General features: G+C 37.2%; 1 protein-coding gene across 1 annotated transcript in view; it reads right to left on the bottom strand.

The window, feature by feature from the left end:
* Nucleotides 1-675: 675 nt before the first annotated feature.
* si:ch73-22o12.1 (nectin-2) overlaps nt 676-27,033 on the bottom strand; it is a 93,196-nt gene continuing 66,838 nt past the window's right edge. Inside the window, exons 7-10 of the mRNA XM_067404026.1 lie at nt 4,759-4,888; nt 4,350-4,407; nt 1,735-1,806; nt 676-1,536 (exon numbers count right to left, since the gene is read on the bottom strand). Of these exons, the coding sequence (XP_067260127.1) occupies nt 1,360-1,536; nt 1,735-1,806; nt 4,350-4,407; nt 4,759-4,888 (437 nt within the window). The 3' untranslated portion in view covers nt 676-1,359. The remainder of the gene's footprint in view (nt 1,537-1,734; nt 1,807-4,349; nt 4,408-4,758; nt 4,889-27,033) is intronic.

The following is a 27,033-nucleotide window of genomic DNA, read 5'->3' on the forward strand; positions in this document are numbered from 1 at the left end:
TTTTGTCAAGTAGCTATTACAGCATTTTCTCCATCATACAATACGTAAAAATAATTACATGCCATTTATCAACACAAGCCATCCAGCATTTATTAATATCAATTTGATCTAGCTTACTGCAGACTGCAACAAGTGTCTCACAGCAGCCGACGAGCAAACGCTAAGAGTAACTTTATAACATCATTTTCAACAGTCAAATGTATCTAATATGATAAACACTGCTTTGTTACCTCATACGCTTGACCAGAAGAAGCAGAAGCGGCGACTGCAGCATAATAAAAGTTCTGCTGCTCGTGAGGCGTGTCGCGTTCGTCCCTCATTAGCAATCTCTCCAGCGGCCTCGTTCAGCTAACATCACCTGGGCCTGCTCTGCTTCATACTACAATAATGTTAATAATCTCATATGATTTCTGCTTGAGTGCCGTCTTGATTCTTTTCCACAGGCTGTGAGGCAAAGACGTCATTTCCCAAGATTCCGCACTCAAACTCGGCGTTATCAAGCTACGCATTTGTTTTGAATAGGTGACCTCTAGCGGCGAAACATTTAGGCTACATATTGTAGCTTAAAAACCAAAATAAAAATATTCAAGTGAAAATTACCATTTTTGAATGATAGTTCTTTAAAAGTAACTGAAAAATGTCATACTTTAATTTCAATAAGCTTATGAACTCCTTTGTACAAAATGTCAGATTTCCATATTTCCATGGTACACACATTTTTAAGACTCATCCATTCACGCATGTTGATGATATAAAACATACATACAATACCTGGAAAGCATATCACCCCGTTTATTGAGCCTTAACAATCATAGCAGTACACTGGAAAATAATGTAACAAATATTAATATTCTAAAGGAGCAAATTAAAATAATAATTAAAAAAAATCAATGCAATTATATAGCCTAACCTAAAAGTCAGGAGGGAGCAAATGATTAGAAATCTAATGCAATTTACTAAAATAAGAAATCCATACAATATTGTAAGGCACAAAGTAAAAGAAAAAGGTTAACAACAGAAAAGGAAAATACAGAATAATAATAATAGGCCAACCCATAATAATAATGTTTCAATAATGTATGTTGATCATTAGCTAACGTCCTTAAGGCTGCAATATTACACATTCATAGTCAATAAAAAAATGGCACAATCCTTAATCAGACACAGAAGGACAAATAATTGTGCATGCTCTCAACTGCATCTATTTGCGCATATATAATCGATGACGTCTTCATTCTCACATTGATGTCTTTGGGCACTGAAGAAAACATTCCTTACAAGCATACATATTACAGTATATAACAGTAGCTACATTAGTGTTCAGGTTACAGTATAAAATCCTCCGGCACGGTATGATCCCTACACTATCACAGCTGGTGACATGAAACTGCTCCCTCTAGTGGAAGAGGAAGTGATGTAATATATGCCATTGTCTCCCATCATCGCTTCTTCATCTCTGTCATCATGGTAAGGAGTCTGTTTGTCCTCCCAGGATGGCTCATGATGATCCTTGTCATCATAGTATGCTGAGAGATCCTGTCAGAGTAGAAGATTGCAGTGTTGTGATTAGAATCATAGCACATGTGTTTCTATAATAGAGATGATTATGATCTGTGAGCAATAAGCCTGAATAATGCATGGAAAATGAATATGGCATCAAATATGTATGATTTACCATCCTAAATGCCACAAAGGATTAGAGGAATAGAGAGAGTGAGAGAAATGGCCTCTTACTGTCATGGGCTCCTCTTTCTGTGTCTCATGGTGCATGAGCTCAGGATCAGACACAGATTTACTGATGCTTGGCTACAAAAGGAAAAGAAAAGGGTAATTTGCTGAGCTTTATGGAAGCTTGTTTCCGCCACTGAATAGAAAAATGTATTGCATTTATTGTTCTTCAATAAATGCCAGAACATCTGACTGTCTGTACAAAGATTTGTAACATGATCAATTGACAGAGGTCACACTTTATATTAGGTGCTTTAAACTTGTATGTACTTGTAATTGTAAAAAAATGTAATTGTACAATGTTGAATTGGAAAAGGTTTAAGGGTAGGGTAAGGGGTAGGAGTCGGATCAGCAGTGTAATTATGTAATTACAGAATGCTGTAATTACATGCCGGTATTTTTAAATATAAGTACAATGTAAAGACAATTATTTGAATGTTGAATGTGCATAATAGTAAAAGAAACTTAATATAAAGTGGAACAGTAATGTGCAGAATATTGAAAATTTCCTATCCATTTAATGTCATATTGTTTTCAACATTTTCAAAACCTTAAAACTTTCTGTTCATTTCAAAGATTAATTTAAATTAGGAATCACCGATATTCAGTGTGGACTCTGTCATCTACACTACATGAACACACAAAATCATGACAACTCTCCGAAGATCTTTTGCATGGTAATGGAAATGACAATGTTAATGTATTTGGTCTTGGTGGAATAGATCTGCTACGCTGCTGCTGAATTGCTGCTGCTGTAGATTATTGCAGTTGTTGTAGATTATTACTGCTGCTGATTATTGCTTCTGCTGCAGAGCAAGTACAGGAACTATTGCCAATACATATGCCGACACGCTGCTGCGAGTAAGACGTAATGCTGCTGCACAAATAGCATATATCAATAACCCATAGCAGATCTATACAGGTGGAGCTGGGGAAGGTGAAGGGTTTTAGAGGAACTCGGAAGCCTGCTGCAAACTGCTATAGTGAATGTAACCAGCCATTTAAATGTGTGAGCATCAAGCTCACTGGCTGCAGATGTGACATGAACCAATCAGCTTGTGCCAGTAGTTAAGACTGTAATTATCATCAGCTTGCGTTTAAGGGATAGTTCACCCAAAAATGAAAATTCTATCATCATTTACTCACCCTCAAGTTGTTCCAAATCTGTATAATTTTCTTTGTTCAGTTGAACACAAAGGAAGATATTTTGAAGAATGTTTTAAACTGAACAGTTTTGGGGCACCATTGACTTCCATAGTAGTTTTTTCCTACTACGGAAGTCAAGGGTCCCCCAAAGTGGCCTGGTTACAAACTTTCTTCAAAATATCTTTGTGTTTGATTGTGTTCAACAGAACAAAGAAAATTATACAGATTTGGAACAACTTGAGGGTGAGTAAATGATGATAGAATTTTCATTTTTGGGTGAACTATCCCTTTAAGACCCATCAGCCTGCACCATCTAGAGTTTTATGACAGAACTATATATATTGACATTATATATATATACATAAACTTTAATGACATCCCATTCTTAATCCGTAGGGTTTAATATGGAGTTGGCCCACCCTTTGCAGCTATAAGAGCTTCAACTCTTCTGGGAAAGCTTTCCACAAGGTTTAGGAGTGTGTTATGGGAATTTTTGACCATTCTTCTAGAAGTGCATTTGTGAGGTCAGTGATGTTGGCGAGAAGGCCTGGCTCGCAGTCTTCGCTCTAATTCATCCCAAAGATGTTCTATCAGGTTGAGGTCAGGCCAGGAACAGGATGGGGCCATCCCCAAACTGTTCCCACAAAGTTGGAAGCATGAAATTTTCCAAAATGTCTTGGTATGCTGAAGCATTATGATACGTGTGATTCATCACTCAAGTCTCCAGAGAACACGTCTCCACTGCTCTAGAGTCTAGTGGTGGCGTGCTTTACACTGCATCCGACGCTTTGCATTGCACTTGGTGACATAAGGCTTGGATGCAGCTGCTCGGCCATGGAAACCCATTCCATGAAGCTCTCTACACACTGTTCTTGAGCTAAACTGAAGGCCACACGAAGTTTGGAGGTCTGTAGCTATTGACTCTGCAGAAAGTTGGCGTCTTCTGCACACTGTGCGCCTCAGCATGCGCTGACCCCGCTCTGTGATTTTACGTGGCCAACCACTTTGTGACTGAGTTGCTGTTGTATCCAATTACTTCCACTTTGTTATGATACCACTAACAGTTGACCGTGGAATATTTAGTAGTGAGGAAATTTCACAAAGGGACTTATTGCACAGGTGGCAACTTATTACGGTACCACGCTTGAATTCACTGACCTCCTGAAAAAGGGACCCATTCTTTCACAAATGTTGTAGAAGAGGTCTGCATGCCTAGGTGCTTGATTTTATACACCTGTAGCCATGGAAGTGATTGGAACACCTGAATTCAATGATTTGGAGGGATGTCCCGATACTTTTGGCAATATAGTGTATATATATATATATATATATATATATATATATATATATATATATATATATATATAAACATTTTCTTCTTTTTTAAAAAATTCTTTGCCCTCTCTCCATAATCTAAAATGAACTGTATTTGCTCAAAGTTTCAAAATAAGTATGAATCTCTGGGCTCTACTCACTCTGTCTGAATATGAATATGTCTTCATAGGAGGAGGAGGTTTGTGAGTGGGTGGACGGCTGCAAGAACAGACACAAACACATGATCAGTAAAGTGGGAAACATTCACAGGTCATTTATAAGCAGTGTTGGGGGTGAAACATTACCAATAATCAGTTATGAGTAATCAGATTGCTTTTTCATGTAAAGTAACACATTAGTTACTTTATTTTCTTATTTACTGACTGACAGCTCTTCTGTCCCCATGTTGAGAGAAATGGAGTCGGCGGTTTTGTGTGCACTTTAAGAGAGTAACTCAATATTGTAACGCATTACATGTAAAAGTAACTTTCCCCAACACTCCTTATAAGTAACTCATTTTTACCAGGGTACCTGTCAAAGACAGAATATGAAAGAGGCAGCTGTACTTACTCTGTGTTTTTCCTCTGGCGTTTGCGGACCATCACTATGGTAGTTGCAATTATGGCTACGAGGATGATCACACAAAGAATACCACCAATAATAGCTCCGGTAGAGGAACCCGGCATTGACTGACGAGAATCTAAAGGGAGGGACAGAAAGACTTAGAGCTCTATGGGTCATACAATAACAAATTTTCCTTGATCTTTTGTAATAAAACACTTCAGTGTACTACTGTATGTACTGTAGGCATAATCTTGAGTTTCTGAACTCAAAGCATTCCTTAGTCAAAACAGCTTGCATACTAACACATGACCAACCACACACTGTTTATTGCCACATCTATACAAGTTCTGGTAGTTTATAAACACCACTTCAATACTGCTGTGTTGTTATCTCACAGCAGATCCCTCTTCCTTAGGGCTGGAATAATAAATCCCAGATTCCATACACATGGAATCATGCATCTGTCTTGTACAGCATATTCACACAGTTTAACATTACTAATAAGATCTTCTAAGCCACGAACAATGCTGCATTCATTTCTGATGACATCATGATCATTCATGACAATAATTATTATGCATATTCAGAGGGACTCTCTATTTCTATACAACTCCTGATACAAATGCTGATTGACGGGAGAGTTTTTGCTTAGCTTATAAAATCAGAAATTGCAGCATGTGAGAATGATGTTTCACACCTCTGAAATATATTTTTAATGATGTTATATTTTTTCCTGAAATATTTTTGTACATTTGTCATTACGGAATCTTACTTTTATGATATGTCTGGTATGTTTGGAGATGCATTTCATACTACAGTGTCCATATTAAAATATTAATAATAAGACTAACAATAATGTCTAAGCTGTTCCAGGAAGTAATTATATATTACGTTTTTCATCAGTATTAGGCCTACGTGTTACTGACACTATAATGTAATTATAATAATCATGGTATTAAAGATTGAAATTGTAAATAATTCATTATTTTATTAATTATCACTTAATATTTTATGTAAAAAAAAATTAACTAATAGATATCACCATACTCCTATACATTTAAAATTGCAAAAAAAAAAAAAATGTTTTCTGAAATGTTATATTTAAATATGCAAATGAGGTAGTATCTAATTAAATATGCACTAATTTAATACATTTCCAGAAATCTGAACATTGGATAAGGGTTTAAAATTGTTACATTTTATTGACTTCTTTGAGTCAAAGGTTTTACAGAGGGGATTATTATTATTGGTATCTCTTTTTATCACCGTCAACACCCATAAAATAGAAGAAGAAGAAAAAACAAACATGTTATAGGCTATATGATGATATATGAACAAAGTCCTCTCTTAAAAAAGTTTTGTGTATAAGTGCTACTGAGTGGAGATGTCTGGCTCAGTGTAGCCTATGAGAAAAAAAGTCATTTTGAAAAAACGGCTTTTAAAGATAGGCTTGTGATCGAAATGTAAACTGTGCAGTGCTGGACTCCGGGACCAGGGTTGGGAAACCACTGAGCTAAGCTAATAAATTCATAAATAGCATACATAAAGGCCTATGTATGATAGTGCAATAACTTTATGTTACACTAGATGGCGCTACAGCTGTATAAAACACTCGTTATAAAAACTCCTCCAGTACCAAGTATTCTAGACACAGACTCCCTGATGTCACCTCCATAAAAGTGCAGCGTTTACTGTGAAAATAGATCTGCTCTCTCACATCACTCACATTGCTTGCACTCACAGGTGTTATACTGACAGGCAGGTTTACGGCTGGCGTAAGGCCAAGAGCCTGTGCTGGCGATTTTCCACAAGCATCAACATGGGGATGTCGGTAGAAATGAAAAGAAAGAGAGAATGTTGGCCAGCCAGACAAGCCGGTTTAAAAGACAGAAGGGGTGCTTTTATTTAAAAGAAAGGCAAAAGTTTAGATGAAGGAACGTGTGCGCGTCACGTCTCGTTGAATATCTGCCTTGTCAATCACATGTCGTTTTTTTCACTCCGTTCGTCTCGCGCTGTCAATCTCTCGTTCGTGTCCTAAAGCGCTCTTTCCTCTTTTCTCTCGCTTGGTTCAGCTGAAATCTCTTAGCAGATAACACACCCGAGAAGGTAACATATCATATCACAAAACTCTTAAGAATATGTTGGTCAACCGCTCAATTGACCCTTCGCCAGAGGTTTGATTGACAGGCGATCTAACCAATCATAACGCCGATTCCGCCATTTTGTCGGACAAAGCAGTCAGGGGATTAGCAGATTAATGTAGATTGACCTGAACTTGAAAAATGTGACGTCTTTCCGCGATTGAAACAACATTTCTTATTATGTTTATTCATGTTGGCCTATGTTTGATGCTATAAATGAACTAGTAAGAAGAGATGATCAGTTCACGAGCCGCTTGAACTGAGGCATTTCAGCGATCTGTCACGACACATTAAAGAGCCAAAAACAGATTTATTGTTTAAATTTCTTTAAAAATGTCGAAATTTGAGACTATTTCATATCAAATGTTACCTGCTCTGTCTTGTCTGTCGACATGTTGTCAGTGTCCTCTTTGCTCTGCGATGTATTCTTCACTGCGTGAGAACATGTGTGGCAAGAGATCGGCACGGCTTGTCGGACATAGCAACAGTAACTAAAGGGGGAGGGTCTTTGCGAACGGTCAATTGAGCGTGAAATATTTTAGTAGAATGACAACGACTAAACTGGATATTTTACTGTTGCCCATGGCAATTATATTACGTTGTTATTATATCAAATTATGTGACGTGGTAGGCGCTGTATTGACCTAATCCTAATCTCAATCCTAACCCTAACCCTACCATCAATACAGCACATACTATGGTCACATAATTAGGTGGGTCACTCAGCACAACAGAATTCTGACCCCTGCCAGGTTATTACCAAACCCCCCAAGTCCCCTCTATAGTATTAGGCAATCAGGTAATGGCTTCAACGAGAGGGGTAATAATCTGGGGAGTCGAAATTCGGCACAACACAGGCACTACTTTCTGTCCTATTAAGGTGGGGTCACATTTAACATGTGGTCACACTTAATTTAAAGGTGCCCTGGATTGTTTTTTTACAAGCTGTAATATAAGTCCTTGCTGTCCCCTGAATGTGTCTGTGAAGTTTCAGCTCAAAATACCCCATAGATTTTTTTTTATTAATTTTTTTAACTGCCTATTTTGGGGCATCATTAACTATGCACTGATTTTTTCAGCACGACCCCTTTAAGAGATGCGTTCCCTCTGCCACACGAGCTCTCGACTATAATACAGTGCATTTACAAAGTTCAAACAGCTAATATAACCCTCAAATGGATCTTTACAAGATGTTCGTCATGCATGCTGCATGTATGCTTCGAATTATGTGAGTAAAGTATTTATTTAGATGGTTACGTTTGATTCTGTGTGAGTTTGAGGCTATGCTATGTGGCTAACGGCTAATGCTACACTGTTGGAGAGATTTATAAAGAATGAAGTTGTGTTTATGCATTATACAGACTGTAAGTGTTTAATAATGAAAATAGCAACGACTCTCGTCTCCGTGAATACAGAAAGAAACGATGGTAACTTTAACCTCATTTAACAGTATATTAGCAACATGCTAATGAAACATTTAGAAAGACAATTTACAAATATCACTAAAAATATCATGATATCATGGATCATGTCAGTTATTATTGCTCCATCTGCCATTTTCCGCTGTTGTTCTTGCTTGCTTACCTTGTCTGCACAGATCCAGACGTTAATACTGCCTTTCCTTGTCTAATGCGTCGAATGGGCTGGCATTATGCAAATATTGGGGGCGTACATATTAATGATCCCGACTGTTACGTAACAGTCGGTGTTATGTTGAGATCCGAGTGTTTTCCGGAAGTCTTTTAAACAAATTAGATTTACATAAGAAGGAGGAAACAATGGAGTTTGAAACTCACTGTATGTCATTTCCATGTACTGAACTCTTGTTATTTAACTATGCCGAGGTAAATTCAAATTCTGATTCTAGGGCACCTTTAAGCATTTAACATTGCTCAGCAAATTTTCGCAGGTGAAATGTAGTCATTTCAATAGGAATCCACACGATTGGGAATTTTGTAAGTATTCACATCGGTATCCTGATCACCTTGGAGTTCATTTTGTGATAATGACAATCTGACAGTACATTATCCCTTACACCACATACTCGCATACTAAATAGCTACAGCATTACACACAGTTCATAAAAACAGCCATACTTGAGCATGAATTACAGAATTATCCCATCACACAAACAGAATGAGCAAAACACCACTCAAATCTAAGAACACAATCAGGGAGACAGCTGATTCATTTGAAGAAAGAGCCTTTAGCAGTATACCACAAGCACAGAAAGAGACGAAGAGAGAATATGAGGTGTAGAGGAAGTGAAGGTCACTGCAGACAGAAGCAGAATGAGGGAAGAATATGAGTGTGTGTGTGTGTGTGTGTGCGTGTGGAGCAATGGCGCAAGAAAGCAGGGAAAAAACTCAATCAATCATCAATGTGACATCTCCGTTTATAAACTCTAAAGTCTACAGCTCAGTGTCTCAGAACGTCCATGTGAGGCTGTTTACTGCCACATAAATGGTGGACACAGATATTGCAGTGCATTAACTTAACAGTGTCACGGAGACCAAATTTGCTATGTCATGTTAAAGGAATAGCTTTTCTTCAAGTGAGCACAAACAGAGAAAAACAAATGAAAAACAACAGCAACAACAAAAGCATAATTTACTTTGTATGGTACTGAAAAATGATATAATACATATTCATTTGATTTCTGTTTATCTTATTTAATAATTTTATATGATTTATTTTATTTTCTAAAATTTGTATTTTTATTATTTATTGTTTTAATTTAAATGAAACATATTGTAAAAAAGTATTGTTAGTTTAACTTAAGTAAAATAAGTTATGGTTGCCTTAAAATTTTAAGTTAATTGAAATTAAGTTAATACAATGAAGGCGATTGGTTTAATCAACAGAAACTCAAAATATTATGTTATCTGAACCACATTAATTAATTATAAGTTGATTTGACAAAAAAAAAAAAAAAATGTGTTAACAAATCATGAAAATATTTTTTTACAGTGCAGTAACACATTGACATGGCTTCCAAACATTCGTCCAATGTACTCTTGAAATTAATTTAGTTTCACTGAACACAACATTTCCCTCCAATGTTTGCCATAACCAGATTAGAGATAAACATTCGTAGTTTTGTTTATCTTTCCTGTGGCCTCGTCTCATAGTTCAGAATAACTGAAACTAAAAACATTTTGAAAGCTCTTGGGCTCAATAAACCACAGTATGCAGTAATTCAGTTACGGTGATTACAATCAGGTCACATGACCCATCTCTGCCACGGCAATCCTATTTCACACGGTGTGTCTGAAGTGGCAGGTTGATGGCATTAATTTGTGGAATAAACAATTTAAGGTGAATTATTGATGTGTCAATGTGAAAAGACATACACAATTAGGGGGATTATGGTTGTAGACATGATGCTCCGTCAATGTAGGACAGCAAATAGACCATGTGTGTGTGTGTGTGTGTGTGTGTGTGTGCAGAAGGGAAGCCAAGCCTCCAGATCCATGCTTAATGGAGTTAGATTATCAGCATCCATTCTGACTGAGTAGAATTTGACATCAGAGAACATTTCCCATGAGACATTGCATCCCGGTGAATAACAATAAGAGACAGACAGATCAAAGAGAGATGATGACACATCTGACACTAGAAACTCAAACGTTCTAACACACAGTTTGACATATAAACCAGCACACATGATGAATCCAAACTCTGAAGCTCGTGTAAATCCCCTAAAAGCTGCCAGAGGTGAACAAATGAGAGTGAATGTGTTTTTAGAGGTGTCATTCACCTATTTTTTGAGGGGGTAGCGGTTACCATGACTCACTTTGTGCCCTAAGTGGGACAAAACATGACCAAAGGGGGGTGGGGGGAGGTTTTTAACAACTTAGTGGTAAAATGTTATAGTCTTGTATAATTTTTGTTTAGGGTGCAAGTAGAAAATCACATTTCACATTTATTTATAGAGCTTTATAGAATACAGATTGTTGCAAAGCAGCATCACATCAGTAATGTCTTCAATTATGATCCAAATACAATTTCAGCTGTAAAGCAGCTATGAAAAGACGATGTGTAATTATTCAGTGTAATTTAGTACAATGTTGATTCAATTTAGTTCAATAACATTGTAAATGTTGCAAAGTTCATTAGTTATAAAGCGAACTATAAAGCAGCTTTAGAGAAGATAATAGGCCTAATGTCATTATTCATCTTTAGTGTTGATTCAGTTCAATAATAGTGCAAAGTCCATCAAATGATAAAATGAGATTCACTTTCTTCTCAAGATGACCTACCCTACACTGTAAAACCTGATCAGTTACGGTAACTCAAACCATTTGAGCAAATCGATTGATTTAATTCAATTAAGTTTTAAAACCAACAAGTATGAGTACTGTAATCTCATATACATTACGTTGAATTCACTTATATTTTAGTGTTGGTTTTTCAATCATTAGAGTAAACATAACTTAAAGATTTTAAGTTTATTCCACTCATTCAGTTTGAATTCAGGTAACAAATCTTAACATCTATATAGCTACTTAAAGGTGATAAAGAGGATCTTTTCGTCGACTGAGAAACCAAAGACTGTTACTGAGTTTTTGAAATGAGCGCATGCGGAAGAACAACCCCCCCCTCCTTTCGAGGGAACGCCTCCCAAAACTCGTGCCGCGAGTATTGGAACACGAGTGTTTACCACCGGACTTCGCTGTGTCATGTTAGTGGATTCATTATGTCGGACTCACCGCAGGTAACTCATAATCTGCAGTTGTTACTCCTGTCTCCGGACAAAAACATTGCATGCGGCGCCTGTGGAGTGTGGAAAGTTACTGGAGCACGCAGCCGTTCTCGTCTCTCACAAGGAACGTCATAGCAGTGATTGACATCGCGTAAACGATGGGCTGATGTTTTTAAGGCCCTACCTCGTGCACAGATGATGTATATTAATATTATTCCTTTCAGTGCACCTAATAAATGGTCTTTTATCAGTTAGTAAAGACAGTTTCAAGTAATATTGCAAAAATGTATAAAACAAAACATCCTCTTTAGCACCTTTAAATGGTTTGAGGAAACTGATTGCCCTAAATGGTTTAAGTTCATCAAACTCAAAATAATAAAGTTACATAAGACTAAGCAAAAACTAACATTGGTACAAAGCAATCTTGCATAATTGTAAGGTTATGATTAGAGGGTTACAGTTAGGGTTAGTGGGCTAGTCTTGTTAAAGAAACGATGCTATATGGTGGCAGCACATACTGATAAGATGTTCCCAACCTGACAAAATGTTCTACCTATGTTTTAACAGATTTAACTTGACAGTTTTTTTTTCTCCGCATGCTTTTTCATTGTATGGAAAAGTGAAGCTTTGACATTTTAAATTTGAACTCCTTTGGAGTTAGATAATGACAGGATTTTCTGTTAAAGTTTTTTTTTTTATCTACAATAAATTCAAAAGATTTTTTTGGGGGATTCTCAAATATTTGAGGGTTGGCATTTGCACGGTTATCTTGCCAACGGGTTATCTGATGCCTTCTCTGTCTCTGACTTTGAACGGACATGCGGTTCACAAGTGGTCACCATTCATTTCACTTGAGCCGCGGCGAGCACTGTAATATGCCGCATATATGCCTTGCAATTTGACTCACCCCATCACTCTTCATGATAACAATGCGGCTCAAGTGTGTGTGTGTGTATCTTCAGCGGTCTCATTCATCACACTCTGCCCAGCACTAATCACAGCTGAGGCCTAGACTCAGCCCATGCATTTATACTGTCTGAGGATTAAACTGATGTCAGCGACACCGAGTCTCTGTGTGTGCATGAGTATGTGTGCGTCTCTCCGGGGAGGCAGTGAGGTTTCTGCCACTGCGCATTAAGGCAGTAGACATAGCCACAGGAGCAGGCCGGATCCCCATCTCCAAGGTCACTGCTCCCTCAACACCCACAGCTCCTGACGTCACTCTCGCAATTTTTCAGTATTTCTGTCAGTGTTTCTGACAAAGACTGGTTTTGACAGAAATTACAATAAGTCCAATCATTCACCCTGTTGAGGTTCAACACACAAACATGTTTACTTAGTTAACATGAGGACATACTGTACTATAAACTAAACTTGTTTTTATATAAAATTAGGCTATACAAAAGTTCGTTCTGGCCATCAAATTTGATTGGCTGAGTGCTGATATACATTCCAACATCGACTTTTCAATGTTTGAATCACTCTGTCTGAGTTCTGGACCGACTGACAATGTGCGGTCAAAGACTACATGGTGCTTCTTCAGTGAATTTTTGCAGATGAAATGTAGTAATTGAAACTAATCAATTTCAATAGTAATCCACGCGAAAATAGAGAATACATGGATGAATGAATTCATTTAAAAACACTGATTCATTCAGGCATGTAACAAGTAACTCTTAACCGAAGTCAATTTAAGACAAGTCATTTCACTCGGCGGCCATCTTTGAAACGCCTCTCGGGCATCCTGGGCATCATGCAGCTCCTATCTCTTTGAATGGGGAAACATCAAATTCTCCAAAACAGTTTGCCAACCTTATGATTAAATTTGATATTTGAAATCACCAATGAAATCTAACAACAACCGGCTCTTAAATTTAGTTTCTAAGCGCTCGAATCATGACAAAAAATATTTTTCAGGCTGGATCAAGCTAATACACATGCACAGACCTAAATGCGCGTCTCTTCGGAGGCGCGCGTCTGACTGTTTCTATAGAAACCGGTGATTCTAACTGCCGCTGAAGTGACGCGATGACTTTACCAGTCAGCGAATGGCTCTTATTTAGAAGGCGGGACTTATTCCGCCATACTGCGCGCTGCACTTTCTCCCATTCAAAACAATACGAGTGACACGTCTTGTGTTATTCTATAGTCTTTGCTCTTAACGATTGAGTCATTGAATCATTCAGTCAGATTAGTTCGAAAACACAGCTTCACACCGGAACGCCAATGTGTGTTGCTCGGGAACTACTTTCTTCGGGGCAAAAACAGACAAAGTAACCGGCAATGTTTTGTCTAAAATGTAAGTTACTCAATACTAACTTATTGTTTATTGTTGTATTAAAGCAATATTAGGCATATTGGCACTGTATTTAATTTAGCAATGAAAACTAGGCTGTGAGGGGATTGTATACTGTTATTTAACAGCATGCCAACTGTTCAGCTGATGAAAAATCTCTCCAAAAAAAAAAGACTTTCAGTAAGCAAAAATTACATAAAACATTTTGAAAGTTGTGAATTTCATGTGATCCAGGACCTTTATACAACGCATATGGTAAATGTAAGTCTCCCTGCAGCCTCGATTTTAACTGTAGAAATCAATATACCGTCTACCCTGACTAGGGTCTATACACTTGCAAATCATCCTGTAATGTGGCATGCTTACGAGTGAAACAGGATATTAAACATAAAATAACTTAGGGTACTACTTTGATTTCACATGGACTTCATGTATTATTTTATGCATGAACCATTTTTGGGCAATTGAGGACGACCATAAATGTCCTCAAGGGGATGTTTTGTCACATTTAGCTCACTTTTGAGGACAAGTCTGTCCCTAAAGTATAGCTAAGTAAACACACATTACTGTCAAGAGTTAAAAATGACTCTCACCAGTGTCCTTATAGTCATCAAGATTATTTTTAAACTTGTGATCTCACATATAGGCATACTTTCATCCATTTCCCCTAAATGCACACAAACACATGCATGCTGCTAATTAAGTGTTGAGGAAACACCACACTTTCTGTTTCCCTTGTATTCTCTTAGTCATCAGGATTATATTTAAACTTGAGATATCTAATACTTTCATAAACACCCAGTCAGACATATGGAGCTCATCAAGCATGAAAGGGCAACCACACTTTCCCTTTCATTTCTCTCTATCATTTCAACATGAGTTATTAACAAAAGCTTATCATGTCTCACTGTTTTCCAAGCATTCTTCTTTTGATTCATTTGCTTCCTATACTGTCTCAACATTTGAGTGTCTTGAGCCTTCTCTATTTTGAGAACGCAACAATTAATTTTTGCAGAATCTAAAACACATCTTAATTATTTTATTATTTTCCTTCATTTTTAATTGAATCTCAGATTTTCAATGTGAACTTTGACTCAACAGGAGCCTGCAGTTTAAGTTTAAAGTTTTTGATTAAATGAAACAAAAGTGAAATAACTACAGTTTCTCACTGAGATTTTCTAGTTCCTCCCAACTAAAAGTTAATGTGTTACTGCCGAGGGCAGACAGTGTGTTAACCTTTCTAACCTCTATCTATATTACACACATTCGCACACACGCACAGGAAGTCATTTATCCAAGCACACTCATTAAGATTTCCATGTATTAGCATTTAGCAGTCGCTGCTGGGCAGTAGTGCTGCGATCTCTCCTGTTTAGAGATGCAGATGTATTAGAGCTCCGTGGTTTAAGGCTCCTGCCCATGGCCTAAACATCCTCACGACTGAAGCAACCAGTTCCTGATTACCGGGCCATTACCCCAATTACATAGCCGCATTCAGCCACAGGGGCCGATCGCTCCGTGAGCGTGTGTGCTCACTGATGTGTGTGTATTTGTTTACCTGTTCGTTAGCTGGGAGTTATTCAGCTTCATTAGTGAGCATTCATGCTTGCTACAGTTGTAATTGCTGCATTTCCCGCCACAGTCCGCAGCCACATTCCAAACTCACCCCAACACAACGACTTTAACCGGAGCAAACACACCCCTTACAACCCAGATATTCAAAGCATCCCAAAGCCCACAACCGCACATCCCTGAATATCTGAGATTCTACCAGCATCGTACAAAAATTCCAGCATTGTATGACAAAAAGCTCAAACCAGAGGCCATGTGCTATATTTCAGAATCCGTAGATGAACAGCCCAAAACCTGTAATTACACACCCTAAAAAAAAACAGTCTTTAATGTGACTGAGGCTACGACTAAACTAATCCGGATACATTTGAAAACGCATCCTTTTCCTGTGAAAACTGAACTTTTTGAAAACACCCTCCGAGTGGATAAATTTGAAGCAATGCCACGTTTAGTCATGTGACACATTGTAGATTTATAAATATAAATGTTCATGTCAGTAAGTGCTTGCTATTCACTTTCACAGTGTTGCTAAAGATATATGTTCCTTTGTAGAATCTTCATATTATATTCCTGCAATGATGACAGAAAATTGCTGTCCTGCAGCAAAACATGAGGGCAATGGCGGAATGGAATGGTGACCTGGACTCACTAGTAAATGGTAAGTTTTGTTTGCTAAATTGCTACTAAAATTATCGTGCCAGAAGAAAAGTTTGAGAACTTTATCTCTGGTCTCTGTGTGCTTTCATGACTTTTTACACATACGAAGTAAAATGATTTCTGGCATGTACGTGTGGACGAGAAACTTTTGGAAAATGCTTAAAAACGCGATTGCAGGCGGAGAACGATTCGAAATGAAAATGCTGTTTTCAAATGTAACCAGATTAATGAAGATGTAGCCTGAGTTATTGCGACCTAACAAGAGAATCTTCGACTTTGTCCTGTGCCACAACACCCACTCCATTATCTGCTACAAAAATAACAATGAACAGGGAGAGAGAAAGTGAGGGGGAAAAAAAGAGAGACAGAGAAAGGAGGACAGTAATGATCATTACAGGCGTCCATGTTGTCCTTTTCTGCCATGGACGCTGCAGGGCGGGTGGGTGTCATTTTTGTGGGTAACGTCTATACTGCATTGATTAATGTTATGCTCTTTCTCTCTCATTTATTATTTGAAATGATTGCTCATCTAGCTATTGGCCGGACCCCAGTAAACACACTGCTGTATAATGTCTGTGTGAGACAGCGAGAAACTGTGCAGCTTATATTTGCAGCTTACATGACTGTCGTCATCCTCACTAATCAGAGCAACCAGGCAGAGCAGGACAGCAGACTATTGAAAGCCTGTTACACACACAAGCCAAGACCGGTGTCTGCCTGTGGTTGAAGAACCACAATGACCCACAGTCGATTCTTTCCACATATTATGCAAAGGGTGTAGATGACTCTTCTTTTTTTTCTTGTACTATTATTTGGGTCACTGAGTTGATGCTTATTTTTAGCTATTAATTTATTCGGAAAATCATTAGAAATGCAGTTCATACATACAGTGACTTATACGAGGAGCATGTTATTTTTTAAAATCAAAATTCATTTTGAATTTTTAAGTTGTATATATTTATCAAAACTTTGCTTCTTATTAATATTTGAAAAGCTATGTTCACCAAATCAATATAACTTGGTGTAACCAACATGCAGAAAAAAAGAGAGCAAACCCTTTATCTTTAGCCTCCTTGTTAGCGTGCCCACCTCCCACGCCGGAGACCAGGGTTCAAGGCCTGCAAAGAGAGGGGCGAGTAGGACCTGAGGGGTTACATATAAATTAAAATGAAATCATTCCAACTGATGAAACGTGGTGTTTACATGAACATTAAATAAAGTGATTGGGTTGATGTGTGTATTTATATGCCATATTAGCCCGGATTTTATATTTACTTATAAATATAAGTACAATATACTTAAAATATTTAAGTTTGGTTGCATTACTTATAAAATATAAGTATATTCTACTAATTTGTGGGTGTATTTGAATGTGTTAATAAATGTAAGTTAAATGCACTTAAATTATGGTTTGTGGCAGGTAATGACGCCATTTTGTCGTGGTGTGTGTGAATTCAAGGAGCTGTTGATGAGCAGTTGGAACATTTGTTTTGGCTGTTCTACAGACATTTTTTCCAAACATTTACCTTTTTATAGTTTTTCACCAAAGGAGAAAATCACAATTTTTAAGTTACCATCATCGAGGTCAGGGTTTGTTTTAGTTGAGCTCTTGATCCTTGACTTTTTAATAATAGATTTTGTTTGGGCAGTTTTAATTGCATTAAAACCAACCAGACAAGCAAAGTTAAAAGATGATCAGGTGGTGTTGATTATGTTTTCACATAATCATTATTTGATCTGAATCACTGAACTAATTTAGAGCCCAATCTCTCAGTTAGATTTACATTATTGATTACAGCAGTACTGTGATTCTACAACAGAAGATCAACTTTTACAATACAATTTTTGTTTTTAAGTTGTCCTTATCACAAAAAAAAATAAAATAAAAAATTTGGCACACACAGACATCAAGAATCAGCGTATGAATCTCAGCAACGGTGACAAGCAACATATTCTGATAAACAGATCAACATTAGAAAACAAGCTACTAAAAAGAGCAAGCTACTAAAAAAACAGCAAAATTTAAATAGTGAGAATAAAGAAAATTACTAAGACAATTCAGCTCATAATTTATTCATGCAGCAATGCATGATGGGAGGCATGGATGAATTTTGATTGGTGGCAAGTTAACTTGCTTAGTACATTGAACTTAAATATACTAGGTGTAATAACTACAAAGTAATTTATATTACAATACATTTTAAGTTAAATGAACTCGAATTATTAAGTTAACATTACTTAATTTTTTAGGGCAACCAGTTTCCTCAAATTTTTTTTAAAGTAAATTCAACTTATCCGGGCTAACAGTTTTCACTTAATACGCACACTGCACAAATATACAGAGTTCTCCAATATTAGCAGGTAGGGAATTCCAGGTAAGATACAAACAGAGTTCATTAAACATTCATTTTAGAACTTAGAAAGTCCATCAAGATAATAACAAAGGCTTTGAAGATAGCAGTTCTCTTTAAATCATCATTCACATGAAACGTAGAACACAGTTTGCTTTAAAGATAGCAGGATAAATTCTTCAAACAGAAAAGATCAACAAACAGGTAAGTTCCTTAACAGGTAAGCTTAGTCTATTCCTATAGATCATTGCAGCACAGGTAAATATCACACGGGTAAGTCCTTAGTCCTGGAAATTAGAACAGAAGGAGAGCTCTTGGTGCCTACATGAAGGGCAGACACTGAACATGAGAGTTTAAGGATCATGGGAGTTTAAGTGCAGGTCTAAATGAGATTGTAATGAGGTGATCAGAGTGAAAGCAGACTGTGGGTACGTTTTTGCAGCAGCAGCAGCGATGTACTAAAAACAGAAAGGTTTTTTGTGAACAGGCGACAACGTTGTCAAAACGATCTCAGTTCACATAGATCTGCACTGTAAAAAATGACCGTGATTTTAACAGTAAAAGACTGTCAATTGGTTTACAGAACGTTTCCGTACTATATACGGTGAATAACTGTAATAGATCTAACGGTACATTTAATGTAATTTTACGGTAAAATACCGTTAAATTCACAGTTTTTGGAAGTGAAAAATGACAATTCATTGTAAAATTTACAGTGAAAAACCGTAAATTGACATTCCCACAATTCCCTGCGTGACACTTCACATTTGATATATTTTTGTTGAAATAACTCTGTTTCTTCTTAGTTTTTCTCATTTTTTTCTAATCAGTTATGTACATTAGGGTTTTATGTTACATCTAACGTTGTTAAATTAATGTTTATTGCATTTTTTAAATTTCATGCATGTTACCATGATGGTGTTTAGTGTGTGTGTGAATGACACTGTGTGCACCTTCTATATGTTAGTGTTGTCCTTCTCAGCTTGTGGAAAATCTTGTGATGAACTTTGATTCATCATGTGACTCTCATCACCACTGTGTTTGTTGACTGTCAGTGTATTATAAAGGTACAAAACAGATATTAGTACTTCATTAGGTTGGTAAATTAACATTATATCAGTTAATGAAATACATTATTTTACCGTAAATTTAACAGATATTTTTTACGTTGCCACTGTATTTTTTACGGTAAAGTTCTGGCAACCACAGCTGCCGTTTTTTTACCGTAAATTTTACTGGGATTTTTTTTACAATGTGCGAAAAGACTAAAAACACTGTATTATTCATGCCAGGCTAGTAGTCGCCAATGTCACTTTGTAAAGAAACACTACACACCCATAGACTGAACACAATATGCATCCGCATGACGTCGTTTTCACAAATTCGCATTTTTGTAATTTGCACAGAGATAATAACAGTATCGTTTAAAAAAAAAAAAAAAACTTGTTTGAAACCCGTTTTCAAAAGCTTGTGTTTTCAGGCACCCAAAAACACTGTTGTTGTGTAAATGAATGACAAAAATGCATAAAAAGATTTCCATTTTTAGTTGAAAACTGTGTCGTGTAAACAGCCTCTGTAAGAGCGTCCAGGGTGTGCATGACAGCAGTTGGCGCATAACCAACCTCCTACCATTGCTTTTTTTCTTTGGTTTGAAAAGCACACTTAATATTTATCTATTATGGGCCCTAATTAGGAGACGTGAAGCACATGAAGCTTTGTGTCGTGCTGCTTTTATTCATCAAGCCATAAAAACACCCCTTCCCCCGGACAAAACAAGGCGTTGACTGCGGATGAAAGCCTGAAGCGAAGAACTGATGAGACATTGTCCTGCTCCACTTCACAGACGATGAGTGGAAGAAGAATTTTAGATTGACACGACTCATTTCTGACACTATTTCAACAACAACAGTTCATTCTGTGCATCATTCGTTATTACCCGATTTTTATGTCATTGCCCATGCGCAGAACATTTTAGTTTTGGTTTTCAATCCGATTAAGTGTTTGCATGTGCTATCAGATGGATTAGAAAAAGTTTAAATCGCCCCTTACAATCTGAATGGCCAATTAATTCAGACTGACATGGTTATATGCAACTTTTTTTATTCCGACTGTGCTACTAGCCCGATTACAAACGGATTATTAGGGTCCATGCAAATGCATGTCTGCTGTAGACTATTTGTGCAACCTGAATGTAAATGTGCCATTTAAAGTCCCATGTTATGCCATTTTAGTCTTTATGCACTGTGCCCATTGTATAGTGTAGAATGTATTCTGCTTGTTTTGTTGTACCATATTGTTCTTGCTCTGTCAATCGAGTACAATTCTTCAAAAGAAATGGATGATTATAATAATTTTCTGCTATTTATTTTCACATACAATGCATCAGTCTTGTCTTTTGTGCCTGCTAAACTATTTCTAAATGTGTTTTTGAATGATACGAGTCCTGCTAGGCAGCCTAGCAAGAGTTAAACTCAGCAATCTTCTGCCCTCAGCTTGCTTTGAATGCTGTGCATCAATTTAGATGAACTTAATTAAGCAATCATTTGATCTGATTCATCTGATGATTTCATTGCAAGGACCAAATTTACTATGGATTCAAGCATGATTTCATCAGTGGTTTTTAACACCGTCCCATTTTAAGTGTCCACTCTCTCTCTCTGAAACAAATACCACCACAACCTCAATAACTAAAAACATAAATCAAAACCTGATCTTCCGTCATAAAAATCTGCTCTCCATAAAATTTAACGAGACCACTATAGCAATAAAAGCTATGTGATAAAGACCCTGACATTTCATAAATCAGCAAAATATTGTTAGTTCCATCATGTCGTATTGCAGGCTATCTGTATGTATGCACATATGAGAGTTTTCACAACCAACAGAAGCTGTGCATCTGACCATCACACTTCATTGTACCCTTCTGTCAGCTGCTATGGAGACGGAGGGTGGATCTGTCAGTGTAGTGCCATGGCAACCGTCTCTCGGGTGACTCCAGAGTGTCAGTGGATGAAGAATAATCAATAAACAGCGTTTAGTAAAGAAACAGAGATGAGATGCATATAAAGGATGAGTGAAGTCTGTCATGAATGCGCTGACACTCATACACACACTGAATCAATGTGCACATCCAGTTCGTGAAGAGTTCATTTCCCTCCCTCAATCTCTCCCTTTATCTAATATATGGAGACAAACCAGTGTCGTTCACTGAGGCATGCACACAGAAGTGTTGTTTTGAAAGTGTGCAACACCCGGCTCATAGTTAAATATCTGGGCTGGTAACCAAGAGGTTTAGGTTTGAATCCTGCAATGGACGTTTTGAGCCATCACTATTGATGAGGACAGATTTGTTGGTACCGCAAGAAATATGCTGCCTTTAGCTTGTGCTATACTCTAGCATTTAGATATTATTATTAATGATTCACTTTTTAAAAAAACCACTGATATTATGGGTGAAAAAAGACTTAAGGCAAGTTCACTCCAAGAATGATAACTATAAAAATAACTTTACCGATATTAACTATTACTGTTCACACCAATGCAAGGTAACATTCTTTTTTTTTATATAAGCATGTGCTGCAGTTTTGTTGTCTGCTGCTGTTTTTATTGGTTGTTTTTATCGTTCATCAGCTTAAAGTGATTCCAGTGATATTGTTCCTTTATGCCACTATAGTTGTGGTGTGGACTCTGCTATTTTAGAACGATTTTTAAAACAATATCTTTATCGTTATCATCCTTGAGCCTTTACAGAAGCAGTTATAATATAATATACAGTGTGTGTGTGTATATATATATATATATATATATATATATATATATAGCCTTAATGATAATAAAAAACAAAGATATGACATACAAAGTATGTAAGGTAGTACAACTAGATCTCTTTTATTGAATCCAAAAGGTTTTAATTATATTTTGCTACATATAATTGTATTTTAAAGATTCTGAAGTGTCAAAAGGTCATTCGGTTTAACCATCCAAAGGCCAATACAGCCATCATGATTCGATACGCTGATTCATTATGCTCCGAAGCTTCCTGAAGCAGTGTTTTGAAATCGGCCATCACTATATAAGTCGTTATTTTGTTTTTTTGCCGCACCAGAAATATTCTCGTCGCCTCATAATATTAATATTGAACCACTGTACTCACATGAACTTATTTAAATATGTTTTTAGTAACTTTGTGGATCTTGAGAGAGGAAATGTCATTGCTGGCTATGGAGGCCTCACAGAGCCATCGGATTTTAACAAAAGTATCTTAATTTGTGTTCCGAAGACTAACGAAAGTCTTACGGGTGTAGAGCGGCATGAGGGTGAGTAATAAATGACATTATTTTAATTTTTGGGTGAACTAACCCTTTAAGGCCACCTAATATAAAGTGGGACCATTTTACGTCAACAAAGGTACGTTCAACAAAGCAAAATCAACCCAAAAAACAAATGTACACATACACCTGGTTTGGATTTGCAGAGATAAATGATAAATAAGTAACTGAAACTGAATACAATCAAATAATATCTACATTTCTCAAACTGTTTATGTACAGTACTGACTGTTTTAACAGTATCAACTGTTAGTTTTTAGATCAAAAACATTCATTTCAATAATCAAGATATCACTATTTTTATGACTATAAGAGCAATGAAAAAAAATTTAATGCTGAGATGAGTTTTGGCAAACACGCCATAGTATGTTCTCCCCCAGCTCTTGTCAGAAAATGCTGTCAGTGTTGTCATAGCTGATTATGTAGGCCATGAAGGCATTCACAACACTGAGTTGACATGACACGTCAGTGTTGGACAAATAGCCTATATGTTTATTTAAGGTTAAACTGCATTAGGTCAGAGACTGGCTGGCAGTAGTCATTTTTGGAAATGTCAGGTCCATAGCAGCTACGAGCCTAATGACTAATGTTTCTCGGACTGGCCTACAAACAGCTACTCTGGTCTGTGCCTCAACACAAAAATAATTTGAGAGGAATGAGGAAACAGGCCATCTTTTATAAAGCTGTAATGGTTTCACCACACCTGCTGCTATACCTGCTCATGACTTTTTGCAAAAACAATAGCTAGAGGCAGGAACGCGGCGCTACAGGTGATATCTGATAACCATCTAGGCCGTAATGGTTGAAAGACGGGCAAATGATGACTCAACAGGTGAGTGATCTGAATGAAAAGATCTCACTGATCTCAGAGACAAAGACATTGTCTGTTAATGAATCTTATCTTTGTGCTGTATCTGGAAGAGAATAGAAAGAAGTGTGTTAAATTTCTCATAACTAATGGCAGGAATGTCTGGCTACCGAAACTACAATCCTCATACAGAAGAATACCCACCCCAGCCTGTTTTTACAAAGCACACCATACAATCCAGTATTTCCTGTCCTGAGGCTCGAGCTTTTACAGAAAAGGTCAGGTTTTTAGGCTGCCTACAGCACATACAAGCCTTATCTTTTAATATCCATAAAGAAATGGGTTAGCGGCTCAAATGGTCCGGAAGCAATGGCTGGATGTGCCCTATAAAAATGAGAACAACAGTAACCGAGACATCATCCAGCGTCCAGTGCGTCTGCAAACAGTTGACAGGAGACTGAACTGCGAGACGGAGTGTGCATGACTGTTTCTGGGCGGCCCGTTGATCCACATTGACGTTTGTGTGATTTAGCTCGGCTTGGTTGTGAGTGTGTGTGTTTGTTTGGAGCTCTAGAAGTCCTGCTGAATAAATAAGAGAGCGGCCGCCAAGCCTGATGAGGAGTTATTTCTGAAATACAGCATGTCGCAGAGCACCCTGCTCTGTTTGGGCTGCAGGGCATTCTGGGGGATCTTAGTCTGAAAAGCTCTGGCCATGACCACAGTTAGATGGAGCAAGCACTGTCCAGACATACACATCAAAAACTGTCTCTCACTAACATACCTATAAGCCAAAAATTATTTTCAATGTTATGGTCCATAATTTAGTTCATTTCTATACATTTTTGTCTAAATAAATTAAAAATAACACACAAAAAATTATATCCAAATTTTGTTTAGTATAACTTTTATCTAAGTAAATGTATGCATCACAACATCATGTATGGATATTAAATGGATATTAATTGTGATATTTGTTAACATTTAACAGCATTATTAAAAGATTAGTGTGTGTGTGTGTGTAGGGCCACTCGCCAAGCCCCACTGTCTCTCAGTCAGTGCACGAAGTTGAGCTCTCTTTCATTCCTTCTTGCACTTCAGTGGACAAATTCACTCAAAATTATATCAAAAATGCCTGTCACAGCGAGTATCCTAGTACACATAGTCAGTTATGTCAAACACAAAACACATGATCCGTGTGCGCAATTCGGTCTAAAAGTGACAGCATCCTAATTGTCCTGCTACTGCTTCTGCGTTTTTAATGTTAACCAAACAATAAAGGACAATCTAAAATTTTGGTGTCATAACTGCCTGTTTTTGTGTCATGGTTGGTAAATTTTCTTGAGTCACCGGCCATTGGCAGCAAAAAATGATTCCAAAAAAGTTGGGACACTGTACAAATTGTGAATAAAAAAGGAATGCAATAATTAACAAATCTCATAAACTTATATTTTATTCACAATAGAATATAGATAACATATCAAATGTTGAAAGTGACACATTTTGAAATGTCATGCCAAATATTGGCTCATTTTGGATTTCATGAGAGCTACACATTCCAAAAAAGTTGGGACAGGCAGCAATAAGAGGCCGGAAAAGTTAAATGTACATATAAGGAACAGCTGGAGGACCAATTTGCTACTTATTAGGTCAATAGGCAACATGATTGGGTATAAAAAGAGCCTCTCAGAGTGGCAGTGTCTCTCAGAAGTCAAGATGGGCAGAGGATCACCAATTCCGCAGCAAAAAATAGTGGAGCAATATCAGAAAGGAGTTTATCAGAGAAAAACTGCAAAGAGTTTGAAGTTATCATCATCTAGTATATAATATCATCCAAAGATTCAGAGAATCTGGAACAATCTCTGTGCGTAAGGGTCAAGGCCGGAAAACCATACTGGATGCCCGTGATCTTCGGGCCCTTAGACGGCACTGCATCACATACAGGAATGCTACCGTAATGGAAATCACAACATGGGTTCAGGAATACTTCCAGAAAACATTGTCGGTGAACACAATCCACCGCGCCATTCGCCGTTGCCGGCTAAAACTCTATAGGTCAATAAAGAAACCATATCTAAACATGATCCAGAAGCACAGGCATTTTCTCTGGGCCAAGGCTCATTTAAAATGGACTGTGGCAAAGTGGAAAACTGTTCTGTGGTCAGACGGATAAAAATTTGAGGTTCTTTTTGGAAAACTGTGACACCATGTCATCCGGACTAAAGAGGACAAGGACAACCCAGGTTGTTATCAGCGCTCAGTTCAGAAGCCTGCATCTCTGATGGTATGGGGTTGCATGAGTGCGTGTGGCATGGGCAGCTTACACATCTGGAAAGGCACCATCAATGCTGAAAGGTATATCCAAGTTCTAGAACAACATATGCTCCCATCCAGACGTCGTCTCTTTCAGGGAAGACCTTGCATTTTCCAACATGACAATGCCAGACCACATACTGCATCAATTACAACATCATGGCTGCGTAGAAGAAGGATCCGGGTACTGAAATGGCCAGCCTGCAGTCCAGATCTTTCACCCATAGAAAACATTTGGAGCATCATAAAGAGGAAGATGCGACAAAGAAGACCTAAGGCATTTGAGCAACTAGAAGCCTGTATTAGACAAGAATGGGACAACATTCCTATTCCTAAACTTGAGCAACTTGTCTCCTCAGTCCAGACATTTGCAAACTGTTATAAAAAGAAGAGGGGATGCCACACAGTAGTAAACATGGCCTTGTCCCAACTTTTTTGAGATGTGTTGATGCCATGAAATTTAAATAAACTTATTTTTCCCTTAAAGTCATTTTCTTATTTTCTCAGTTTAAACATTTGATATGTCATGTATGTTGTATTCTAAATAAAATATTGAAATTTCAGACTTCCACATCATTGCATTCTGTTTTTATTCATAATTTGTACAGTGTCCCAACTTTTTTGGAATATATTATATATATATTTGTTTATGTAAGAAAAAATGTTTTATTTCACAAAAATGCTTATCCTGGAAAAAGTAATGCATTTTCAACATTGATAATAATCTGAAGACTGGAGTAATGATGCTGAAAATTCAGGTTTGCCATTACAGGAATTAATTATATTTTAATTAAATTAATTATTTAATAATTATATTTCACAATATTACAGTTTTTACTGTATTTTTGATCAATTAAGTTCAGAATTTGTGAGCTTAAAGTGCCCCTATTATGGATTTATGAAAATTACCTTTCATGTAGTGTGTAACATAGCTCTAAGTGAATGAAAACTTTTAAAGTTTTAAATCTGAAAGTGCACCATATATTACGTTATTGTCTCTCAAAAGTAAAAGTCGACTCTGAATCAATTAAATGAGTCGTTTTAAAACGAATCTTAAGCCGTTTCGTTGTGATGTCACAACGAAACATTAGCATATTGCCCGCCCACTTATTG

Source organism: Chanodichthys erythropterus, chromosome 2 (assembly GCF_024489055.1).
Source record: "Chanodichthys erythropterus isolate Z2021 chromosome 2, ASM2448905v1, whole genome shotgun sequence".
Lineage (NCBI taxonomy): Eukaryota > Metazoa > Chordata > Actinopteri > Cypriniformes > Xenocyprididae > Chanodichthys > Chanodichthys erythropterus.